Raw genomic sequence first — 12,618 nt, forward strand, 5'->3', positions numbered from 1 at the left:
CAATTCTGGGGACACTCATCGGGGACGCAAAGTCTTAAAGGGTTTTAACCTCGGAAAATATATTACGGAAAAATCTCGGAAAAAAGTTGCAAAATATTTCTCCTTCTCCGTATCATTACACTCAAAGTTATGCGATAAAAATCGACAAAATAATTTATTCGGATTACAGAGAGATTTGAATAATAGAAAGTCGCGAAAGAGGCTAATATAGTAGAATTAGGGCAAAAGAGGACACTTTTAAAAATATTTTCCCAAAAATTAATAAGTTTGGGGGGGGGCGTGTTGGAATAAGAATTAATTAGCGAGGGATGCTTATTAGGTACCCGAGAGTAAAAAGTGCCAAAATTGGTTTCAGGCATCTGTAATATTTATCAAGGAGAAAAATTGATTAATATTTGATCGATTTGTATTCATAAAGCAATCCATGTGGCGGCACCACACTAAGTAGTGTATTCTGGAGATTATCATCAAATATCGAAAAAAACGCTGTAATTTTTCGATAATCAATAAATTTTCAATGCCATTCGAATGAGTTCAAGCCCTAACTAGCCCTATTTGAAATTCGAATTTGTTTAAAGGTGAATGACATTTTTTTCGAATTACAGAAGTTCGAATAGTAGAAAGTGTTTCATTAGAGTTTCCTAAGGAAAACTGACCGTGGCTGAAATTTCGTTCGAATTAGTGAAAGTCTACTGTAATCAAAGTAAGGTACGCAATTCTCCTCGTTTTATATACTGGGTTAGTTTAATGTACATTAACGGACGAAGGCACATTAACCGGCCGAGCGAATCACACGCCGAGTGGAAATCGAACCCAGTCCTAACCCGACACAACTATGTCGTAATTAAAAATTACCTGTAGAAAAAAAACAGGAGAGACTTTCCTTGATTTTTCGAAGAGATCACAGGATTTTATATTAATGAAGCCTTATTTGCGATAGGATAATGCAGTCGTAGTTATAAAAACTGTCGAACCTACGAAAAAGGATTTAAGATTTCGATTGAAACCGAGGTTCAGATGTTGCACTTCTTCGATGATTAAAATATATTAATAATTTAAAAAGCCTCGAAAATTTTATACATATGGATTCTACCATAAAAAATAACTTACCCTAATGTAATAATAATATGTATTTGACTGTATTTACAAACGTTAAAATTCAAATTAATATTATCCTGTTATAAAAGCATCCCAAATATCAAATAAGTTGTACCTTCAGATTCATAGAGGGTGTCCTTGGTACAACTGTGAACAGAAAGATTTTAACCGTGGTAATTTCCTCAAGATGGATATGTGTTTCTGTTATATGCTACTTGGGAAAAATTGAATCATAATTGAGATTTGGTTGAGGTTTGTTCGAAATCATTATTTTGTAGGCGTTAGATATGATGTTCAAAAACGCTTTCTTTACTTTGAAACAATGGTTGAAAATCCGGAAATGGTTCTAAAAAACTTTTTAAATCAATTTGGGTCACGATTTGATGCTTTTTATCGATAGCTATGCTATTTGCGTGAATAATTGTTTTAAGTGATAGTTTATAGTTTTCGCTATTTTTTAACAGCCTATTGATTCGTTCGTTCATTCATTCACAAACCCAGCCAATAATCATTCATACAGACTTTGAATAGCATCGAGAGCTTGAACAGTTACGGTCAAACTTCCAATGACGTCACCGCTATCGTCTCCATCGCTCACCAAATCATACACTGAAAGAGATGAAATAAAAAGGTTTAGAAAACATTTCTTCAGGTACGGTACAGATAATTTTCATTTTTATGACAGAAACTGATGGTTGTAAAGTAGACATTGATCAAAGTACATTTCTTTTGCCAGCCCGAAAAAGCAATTTCTGCAGAATTTGAAACAGGAAACCTCTTTTAAACTGCAGTGCCAGCAGGGGGGGGGGTCATGCATTTGGTACCAGACATCATGATGGTTAGTACCGTGGTGGGTCATATTTCATTTTTGGAATTTGCAGTTAGTACCTTGTGGGTACTAACTGCTGTATAGGGTGGTGTGAAATAAATTTCAACTCAATCAAATGGTACTTCTAGGGTACTAACTGCCAAAAAAGACTGGTCTTATCCATATCCTATCATGAGAAAAATACTTGTTGGTCACTTACATTTTACTAAAAATTGATGCCACAATGTTTGAACCTTATACATTGCTAAGAGACAAATTGCAACGAAATGGCTGTTGGAAATGGTTCCTGAAGTATCTCAAGATCTTACGTAAAGCAGAGAGCCACAGTTTCCTATTAAATTCCTACAGAATTGTCTTAAAGCAAATATTATTCCACGGTTTTTAAAATTTCGTATTCCTGAAAATGGCTTCTTTGATGACCGATCAGTTCACGAATTTCAAATTAGACTTTTGAGAAAGGAATTGATCAAGGCTAACAAAGATCATACATCGACGCGTGAGAAAGTAGCTACAATTCGTTCAAATTTGAAACAAAATCTACCCCGTGAATGTATACCTTCGATTATTCTACACCTACGATACGTAATGCAAACAGAACGCCGAAATCTTAAATCCAAACATGGTAAAAAACTACAAAACCTTTCGCTTGAACAAGAACGCCCTCTTTTCAACGTGAAAAACACTGTCATTTGCTACAACCTGGAGAAGGACCCTCCAAAATTCGTCATGGAAACGCTTTCACTTGGACCAAATCATGAAAGTTGAACAGTATAACTCTAAATTAGATGCCATTATCAACCTACCCCAATTCAAAAAGTGGGAACCACCACGAAAGAATGCAAAATTTCCTGAACGATCTGTTGGAAAATAAGAAAATCAACGCCGAACTACACAATAAACTGAGACCGACAGGTAGCCAACCACCAAGATTGTATGGTTTGGCTAAAGTACACAAGAACGATATTCCTTTCCGTCCAGTTTTATCGATGCCTGGTTCAGCATATTATAAGATTGCCAAAAAGACAGCGGATTGGCTTTCAGTGGTTCCAGAATGCAACATCAACACATCGTCTGAGAGCATTTCTTCTCGTCTCGGTGAAATCGATCTGCCCGATGGTCATGAAATCGTCAGCTTTGATATTGTATCTCTTTATACCAATGTTCCTGTTAATGAAGCCATCGATGATTGTACCGATCTACTTTACTCAGGTAGATACGCGAAACCTCCTGTAGATAAGGAAACATTTAGAGAAATGCTTCAAATTTGCAATTGTGACGTTTTGATGCTCACCCACGATGGCTATTACCAACAAACGAATGGGTTAGCAATGGGTAGCCCGCCCGCTCCGATGCTGGCTAACGGTTGGCTTAGCAAATATGACCCGACAATCAAGGGGGAAGCAGTCATCTATGAACGGTACGTTGATGATATCCTTATGGACATTGAGAAAAACAGTGCCCCCATAAAGCTCGAAAATATTAACTCTTTGAATATTTCATTAAAATTTACGGTTGAACGTGAACACAATGGTAACATTCCATTCCTCGACATGTTGATCCACCGTGAAGGGTGCAAACTCTCATCCACTTGGTATACTAAAGCTACGGATACAGGCTTGATGATGAACTTTCTTGCCTTGGCGCCAATGAGATACAAAAGATCAGCCATCTCCGGTATGATTCATCGCATCTTTAGAGCATGTAGTACATGGAAAGCTTTTCATGACAGTTTGGGAAAAGCAAAACTTATTCTTTTAAACAATCAGTATCCTGAGACATTTTTCGAACCGCTCATTAAAAAAGTCTTAAATTCAATAATAGTCAAACCCGAAAAGGAGAAGGATGAGTCAGATCGGAAAAAGTTCTTTCTTCAATATCGCGGAAAACCGTCAGAAAAAATTGAAACTTCGCTTTTACGACTAGAAGTTCCTTGTAAAATTGTGTACACTACCAGAAAGTTGAAAACTATCTTACCATCACTGAAGCCTCAAATTGACAAACCCCTTCGCAGCAACGTAGTTTACCTCATTTCGTGTCCGCGATGTCACTCGCGCTATGTTGGACAAACCGTCCGGCATTTAACTACACGCTTCAAAGAACATAAAAGAAGCCCAGTGGGAAAACACTTTCTGGAATGCAATAGAGAGCTTACTATTGAGAATTTCTCAATAATTGCAACGTCATCAAAAAATGAACAGCATTTAATGACCCTTGAGGCACTATTGATCAAAGACCTCAAGCCTGAATTAAATACTAAAGATGAATATAAAAGTCGGACACTGGTCGTAAAAATTTAATTGTTCTTAGATAGCTTTTTAATTTTTTCGTTTCGCTTTAATGATTTGGAATTTTTGATTTCTCTTACTTGTAGGCATTACGTTTTTGTTGATTGTGGAAAAGGTTTTTACGGAATGAATGTTTTTAACTTGTATGAATTTTACTGTTTTTTTAAACTGTTTTTATATTTTGTTTTAGAGTAAATATCTGAAGATGAGAAATAGTTCTCGAAATATATCATGAGAAAAATACTTGTTGGTCACTTACATTTTACTTATCCATATCAATAGCCTTTTTCAATGTAGGAGCTTTAATTGTTTCACTCTCAAGACTTACCATAAGCTTGAATCTAAATCCAATAAGGTTTCTTGCTTTGAAATTGTGTGCCGCTACTAAATTACGTCATTATGATTTACGTTTTGTTAGCTGTGCTTGTCAGCCAGATTTTTGTTTTTATTAATTTCCACAACACTGAAATTTCTTCTTTAGCTTTGCTTCAAGTCTTTTGTCAACTTGGTCAAACAATGCAAAAGTGATGTTTTATTTCTGGGACTTTAGACCTGGGCAGACTTTACTTTACATGTTGAGCTTTGTAGCTTTGTATAATATGTTGGGATTTGTGCTTATTATAATAAATCAAATAGAGAAAAATCACCAAGGTTAGTGTTAACCACAGGGCTGCCTAGGGTACTGACAGATTTCAAATAGTGATTACCCTGAGTGCCGGCCACTCAAAACCATTAAACCAGGCAGAATAGGGGGTGGTACCAACCTGTCAATAGTCAAATGCACTTAGTACTGCGAGATACTAGGTGCGAATAGGGGTGGTGTCAACCTTCCGGTAGTCAGATGCGCTTAGTACTTCAGGGTACTAAATGCAAATAGGGGTGGTGTCAACCTGTCAATGGTCAAATACACTTAGTACTTTTGGGTACTAACTGCTAAGGGGTGGTGGGTGTACTCTCAAATTTTCAATTTTTCAGTTAGCCATCATGATGTCGGGTACCAACTGCATGACCCCCCCCCTGGTGCCAGACGGAAATCCATCCGAGAAAAAAGAGCCTCTGAAAACCAATAACGGCTGATGAGCTCAGAGCCTGGCAAAAGATTTTGTGTGTTCCTTCCAAAAAGAAATTAATTTTTTACCATCAATATCTGCATCAATGACATCTTTACCACCTTCCATTAACTGCAAAAGAGATCGATAACGAATTCACTGAACGAGCTTTTTATTAGTGGTCAAAGCAAGGCTGTTCGTTTAAAACGGAAGATGGTCTTTACAAAACAAATTAGCCCATATTCTTGAAACTGGTGAATTGTGCAGAATCTTGAGACGGAAAAGCCTCTTTACAGTGGAGTCTCTTTCACTCGAACCTCTATAACTCGAATAACAAACTCTTTAACTCGAACAAGTTTTTTAATAGTTTCTTCAGTTAAAATTGCCTTATAAACCTTACTTCATATCTCCAAATTTCCTTAACTCGAGTTCAGTTAACAGAAGGTCTAAGTACAGCACAAATAATAGTGGAAAAAGATTCCCACCGCTTTGCCTAACGATTAAAGAATAATTTTTCGAAAAATTGCAAACGGTAAATCAAGAAAACGAAGAATTACATGGCCTATTAAAAATATGTAGTAAATTTTTAGTTTGTAGGCCATGGGAAAGAACAGTTTACCTGTATAAGATCAACGTACGCAATCCCGACATCTTCACAGTCATTATCGTCCATCGGGTCGCTCACTACTGTGAAAAATATCCTACAAAAAAACAACAGTCCAGGTTATGGTATCGCCACACAAATAGTCCGTGAAAATCAGGAAAAAATCAGCAAAGAAATCCGTCAGTGTGTCAGTGTTACTACGGTTTACTGTGTGGTTAATTAGGGATTAAAGGATATAATTTAATACATCTCTACCATTTGCTTACACAGCATTTTTACATAAAATAGAAAACAACTTTCTCCAAAACAGGTTTCGAGTAATTCTTTTACTAATCATGGTTTGTCAGCGTAAAAGGTGCGCCTCCTTTCTATCATTAAAATAAGTAACATTTCATAGTTATATATAGAAGCCTTGCGAATGAGAAAAAGAAGAACTCGTGTGAAATGGCCATAGTACCTTCCTTCGTTAGGATGATCAGGCATCAACAAGTGCATCAAGAATTGTCGAGATGTCTCATTATCTTCTTCGTCCACGTGGAATACTGTGTTATTTTTGAAAGAAAGAAAAAAAAAGGTTTTGATTGGTAAGAGGTCTCTACATGGTCCGGGGGGGGGGGGGTACTTAGGCAAATGGAGGGTACGGTATTTGCCGCCCTTAAGGGTACCTTTTTTAGACTTCCAAAGTCCCGCTAAGGGTCGGAAAAATCAGGAAATCTAATTTCAGTCCCACTAAGGGTCGGAAAAATAGGAAAATTTCAACTTTTTACCTCCTGAAAGATCGAAATTTGGTCAAAATTGGTCAAATTTGTCCCGCTAAGGGTCGTGAAATTCCCAAAATTTTCCTTTGTTTTCTCCTTTTTAGTCCCGGTAAGGGTCCAAGGTTCGAAAGTCGGGCGGCACCCCCCCCCGTCAGCTCGCAACCCTAGTACCCCCCGGGACATGGTCTTACCAAAAATAAATGTTTTTCTTTATAAAGCTTTTTTCACGTGTACGTAAAATTTTACTTAAGACCTTGAAGGGTGGGGAATTTCCCTAAGCTTACGTAGTGTTTTAGGGCCTTATGTAGAGTTTGCTTACGTTCAAAAAGTTTTGAACGGAAGGAAAAGTCACGTAAGACCCTCTTAATTACGTGCATGTGAAAAAAGCTTAAGCAAGTATCTGCCCCTATATCAGGCATTATGCTAAGCAATCTATTGTTCGTAAACAATAGAACTATTGTTTGGGTACCAAAAACCCCTGAGCATCCATATGCTTATAAACGTTTTGCTTATAGAAAAATGTTATATCGAGGATTATTTTTTGGGAAAAAATCCTGACATTTTCGTTAGTTATTTCCTATCAATGTAAAATTACACAGGACGTGTTGGTACGTAAACATTTTACATGAATTTTTAGCAATTGAATTTGAAAATTTTAAAATAGGGCAAAACGAATCAAACCTTTCTTGAAATTGAATGATATTGACCGATTAGCTTTTGGTTTTGGTAGCGAGATTGGTGTTTCCAGCTGTTCAGGATCACAATCCAAGAATTTGTAAGAGACGAAGAGTTGCTGGATTCGATCCATCTCCAGAACAGGGGAATTGTCAAATAATGTTAAGGATGACACGATGATGGTGATACTGCATGCACCCTGGAAATGAAAAAAAAATCGTATGTAGTGTGAATAAAGTTTAAGGAAACAGATATTAATCAGGTATTTTTCATATTTCAAACTTTCAAGTTTTATACAGTTGACGCTCTCTAATTCGACGTTTAACTATTCGATACGCTTCATTATTCGATAATATTTGACACCGTCGTCAAAGAGAAACTCTCATAAACGACGCTCTACCATACCATATGCTCCCTTATTCGATGAAAATCCAAATCTCCTTGAAAATCGAATTAGAGAGCGTCAACTGTAGGTTCAATATGCTAGCTACCATAGTAATAATGGAGTGAAGCCTGTTTTTGGAAAGATTTCCCACCAAGCAAATTAATGGCATTATGGGATTCTGTCGGTTTGAGGGATGGGGGAATCGCGTTTACCGCATACTTTGCTTCGCGCTACAAAAAACATTAGAATTGATGGACTCAATCCACAACGGCACAAAATCTTAGTCTTGAAGCGCAAGTTTTTTTCCGTAAAACGCTCAAAGTTCCTCAGCTCAAAAGAAAGCTTGATAGAGGCGTTATCCGAAAACAGAAGATATTTCAAAATCTAAAGATGCCTGGAAGAATGCCATACTGCTGAGTGATGTCGAGCGACGGATTTCGGTCTTGAGGTGGTGACAACGATATCTTCATCTGTTCCGTTACTATCAGCCACACTGATCTGACTCCCTCCTCCTCCTCCTTGTCGCTCATCTGATGGTGGAGGACGTCTGGAGGGTTGTGGGATCACTATGTCATCGTCCGTCTCTGTAAGAAAAAGATTAAAACATACTTTCGAGGATATTTATATAATGTATTATATTTCCTACACATTTCATTTCACAGAAGATTGACACCCAACCATGAAACTTGACGAATAAAGATAGGATGTCTTAGTCTAAACTTGAACTTGAACTTAAGTCTGTCTCAAAAGTATGTGGACACTTTATTTTTCAACAATTTCTCAGCACCCATCCATAATATGTTGAAGATGTTATACACCGTTTGATATTCTCGAGTAGAAATATCAAATAGACTGAAAATTTTCATAACAAAAATAAATTGAAGGATTTTTGTACTAGTTCAAAGATCACGACTTAACATATTTTAGAATATTTGAACCTTACCGAGTTCAAATTTATGTTCTGATTTTCGTGTTTTTCTTCTTAGATAACAAGTTATAGCTCTGTGTTTAGCCATTTTAGCCCTACTTTACAGGGCTGTAGTATGTAAAAAAATGAGGAGGGTTCATACAAGACCAGCACGTACCTTCTTCACTCTCTTCAAACATGGTATCTTTAAGTCGGGGTACTGGTGATTCCACTATAGGTGCTTCTGCTGTCCGTCGTAGTTCTTCCTCTAAGAACGCTTCGTCACTCTGTCAAAGAAAAAAAGAGGGTCAGTTTAGTTTTCCTTATGTTCGACACTAAAGATAAATCTAGTAACTTGCATCACTATTTGACTGATGATGGGTGGGAGTTTGACTGATGATGGGTGGGAGTTTGACCCCGGGGGGGGGGGGGGGGCACTGGGTTTGCGGACTGACGGTATGTGCGGGCCAAAAATTGGCTTTTAAAATTGCACCCTTACAGTGCAGCAAAAATCAGTGAAAATCATACCCTTAGAGTGCATTTTCCCCCAAATTTTCGATCCCTTTCGTGCAAAAAATGGTCAAAATTCTAGCAATTTTGGTCAAAATATCTAGATTTTTCAAGAATTTTCTGAAATTTCTACCCTTACAGTGCATCTCTAGTTTTTTCCGACCCTTACAGTGCATTTTAAACATATTGGAAAAGGTACCCTTAGGACCCGCACATACCCGTCGGTCCTTTTGCCCAGCTGCCCCCCCCCCCCGGGAGTTTTGCCCAGCTGCCCCCCCGGGAGTTTGACTGATGATGGGTGGGAGTTTGACTGATGGTGGGTGGGAGTTTGACTGATGATGGGTGGAGTTTGACTGATGATGGTGGGAGTGGGGAGGTGGAGTTTTGACTGATGATGGGTGGGAGTTTGACTGATGATGGGTGGGAGTTTGAATGATGATGGGTGGGAGTTTGAATGATGATGGGTGGGAGTTTGATGATGATGGGTGGGAGTTTGATGATGATGGGTGGGAGTTTGAATGATGATGGGTGGGAGTTGAGATTTGACTGATGATGGGTGGGAGTTTGAGGACTGATGATGGTGTTTGAATGATGATGGGTGGGAGTTTGAATGATGATGGGTGGGAGTTTGAATGATGATGGGTGGGAGTTTGACTTTAGATGAAGTGGATATTATAGTAGGGGGAATTTTGTTCGATTTTTTGGAATCGCTCGACTGTTTTGTTAGAAGCACTTGTTATACATTTTTGGAAAGCTAAGGGGTAGGGGAATCGAAATTACTATGTTTCCAATTTTTTTGGGACACTTTGGTGTGATTTTCGGACAAATATGACGGTCTCAGGCAAAAATCATAGGGTTAAAAATTAATGAAAATTTTAGCTCTCAGAAAATTAAGATTAGAGATATATTGCAAGTATAGGTGATTTCTGTACCTAACTCGAGATATTAACCCTTGAAAACCGTGTTTTTCAGCCAGAAACAGCTATTTTGTCCAGTTTTTGCGCTTTTTGAAGCTCAATATCTCGAGTTAGGTACTGAAATCACCTATACTTGCAATATATCTCTAATCCTAATTTTTTGAGAGCTTTCTAAAAATTTACAACAGGTCTCCGCTTTCTCGAGCTAAAATTTTCATTAATTTTTAACCCTATGATTTTTGCCTGAGACCGTCATATTTGTCTGAAAATCACACCAAAGTGTCCGAAAAAAAATTGGAAACATAGGAATTTCGATTCCCCTACCCCTTAGCTTTCCAAAAATGTATAACAAGTGCTTCTAACAAAACAGTCAAGCGATTTTACAAAATTCCCTCTACTATTAGAAGAACCTCTCTGGCGTGGAAAACTAAAGTGAAAGATGGTAAAAGCAACTACAATCAGTCAGCGATTGCAACATTAACCCTTTAGCTACAGGGGCCTTTGACCGGCTTTTTGTTGTTTTTCACAGCGAAAAAATGAATGATCAGTAGTTAACGAAAAGGAAGGAGCCAAAACCTTTTTTTCGATGTTCTTCGACTTGTAACATAAAACAAACGTTCAGTTTATCTGCAACTGACAGTGAAGATAATAATGGGATGGGGGGGGGGGTAAGTCTGGAACTGCAGAAGGATAGATTTCGAGTTTTAATTTGTGTGATGGAAAAAATCGAATGGTCTTACATCGGCAGCGAGATCTTCATCAGTTTCCAAATTACTGGAATTTGATTTCCTCTTCTTCTTTCCATCTCCTGTTCTTCCTTCCACTTTTAAAGTCGATGGTAGAGAAGTTTTCTTGGTGGATGAGGCAGCCGCGAGATCATCCATGTTCATCGTGCGGTCACGCTCATTTGGCATGATGATTGAGTCACTATCAGAATCAATGATGTTTACGTTGCTACGAGGACCATCCCTTTGACGCTCATACGTCGGTTCAAGGACGTCCTCTCTTTGTTCCTCTTTTTGTTCCAGTTTTGGTTCAAATAATTTCCCAGCTGAGACCATAGGTTGCATAATATTGCCACGTTTTTGAGGGGTGAAAACTTCGTCGTGTTCTACCACTGTGTTGACAGGCTGGAAAAAGAAAGGCAAGTTAAAAGCAGTTCACAACTCGAACCACTATCACTCGGATGTCTCCTTAACTCGAACAAGTTTTCTGCAAACAAGTCACTGTAACTCAAATTTTCCATAATTCGAAAGATTTCAGTTTCCAGTTCTCTTAAGGAGACTCCACTGAGATGATTATTATGACAAATATCGCAATTTAGAAAGTATTTTTTTGCTTTCTTTATTTCGACCCTTAAAGAATACCAATCTTTCGCGGGCATTCGAAAAGCTTTATCCTGGTTCTATAAATCAAAATGAGTACTAGTGTTGTTTTTAGTTTTTCATAACATTAAAGCATCTGAGAATATTTTAAGTAGATACAAATAAAAAACTTTTCACAAAATATAAAGTTTCTCGTATCTCTCGCATCATGATAGAAAAGAGAATTTTCGATCGGCTAATCCATATTTCAGACACAAAGGAAGGATAGTAAGTAACATAAAGAAAAGGGGTCTGACGCATAATAACTTAGAGGGCAACAGATAAAACTCAAAAAAATGAGAATGAGAAACAACCAACAAAACAATATGCAGAGCAAGAGATTATCATAGATAGATAAAATTACTATCATTCGCTCTTTTTTATATAAGAACAATTTTATAAGAGCGATGAGGTTCAAAATCGCTATAAAGAATAAGAACAATTTAAGAACAATGCTTAGCCTGGACTCAATTCCAAGCAATTTAGTTAGAGGTAGAGGGGTTAAAGTAGTAAAAATCGGGTATAAAGCCTAAAATACCTCAATTACATCCTATAAATAAGAACAGGGCGATAACAATTTTTAAAGGCTCAAAGTGTCAAAAAATAAGAACGGCAGAGCCTCATCAAAAGGCTACTGGTTGTTATAAAAAAAAGATTGGACATACATATTCATAACTTAAACCCTTACGTTCCGACGGTGAAATGAAAATCTTAACTATCCGGTGAAATGCGTACCTTAGGATAAGTGCGGACTTTCTTGGCAGAAGCTGGCAAATATGTATATTGCCATGATAATGAGACCTCCAACACTCCTGAGCTTTGACCATTTCTCTTTAAAAAAGAAAACACATGGAGACATAAAACATAAAAGTGGTTTTATAACAATAGCGTTCAGTTTGCCGCGCAGTTTGATTATTAGCCCGAGAGTGTCATTTGGGCCCGACGCGAAGCGGAGGGCGCAAATGGCACTAGAGGGCTAATAATCAAACTGCAAGGGCAGAAAATAACAACAACGAACGAAAACTTAACGTTATTACTATTATTATCCATATCGGACATTCAAACAACGTTTTTTTCTAGCGTCAGCCAAGTCTTTTTACTTCAATGCAATGTCTTCAACAAGTTTTGAGTACCCTTGCGAGCGGGCCGCAAATGACCAAAAAGTGTTTTTTTCTGACGTCGGTTTAGTCTCACCGCTTCAATGCAACGACTTCAATAAAGTTCCGAGCGGGCCGCA

At 37.7% G+C, this 12,618-nt stretch overlaps 1 protein-coding gene across 1 annotated transcript in view; it reads right to left on the bottom strand.

Moving 5' to 3' along the window:
• Window positions 1–1,007: 1,007 nt before the first annotated feature.
• Window positions 1,008–12,618, bottom strand: part of LOC136824634 (protein fantom-like) — a 29,474-nt gene continuing 17,863 nt past the window's right edge. Inside the window, exons 30-38 of the mRNA XM_067080623.1 lie at window positions 12,117–12,212; window positions 10,758–11,147; window positions 8,769–8,877; window positions 8,095–8,267; window positions 7,305–7,497; window positions 6,323–6,407; window positions 5,881–5,962; window positions 5,351–5,393; window positions 1,008–1,707 (exon numbers count right to left, since the gene is read on the bottom strand). Of these exons, the coding sequence (XP_066936724.1) occupies window positions 1,607–1,707; window positions 5,351–5,393; window positions 5,881–5,962; window positions 6,323–6,407; window positions 7,305–7,497; window positions 8,095–8,267; window positions 8,769–8,877; window positions 10,758–11,147; window positions 12,117–12,212 (1,272 nt within the window). The 3' untranslated portion in view covers window positions 1,008–1,606. The remainder of the gene's footprint in view (window positions 1,708–5,350; window positions 5,394–5,880; window positions 5,963–6,322; window positions 6,408–7,304; window positions 7,498–8,094; window positions 8,268–8,768; window positions 8,878–10,757; window positions 11,148–12,116; window positions 12,213–12,618) is intronic.

The sequence above is a fragment of the Clytia hemisphaerica genome, unplaced genomic scaffold (assembly GCF_902728285.1).
Source record: "Clytia hemisphaerica strain Z4C2 unplaced genomic scaffold, Clytia hemisphaerica genome assembly, whole genome shotgun sequence".
NCBI classification, from domain to species: Eukaryota; Metazoa; Cnidaria; class Hydrozoa; order Leptothecata; family Clytiidae; genus Clytia; species Clytia hemisphaerica.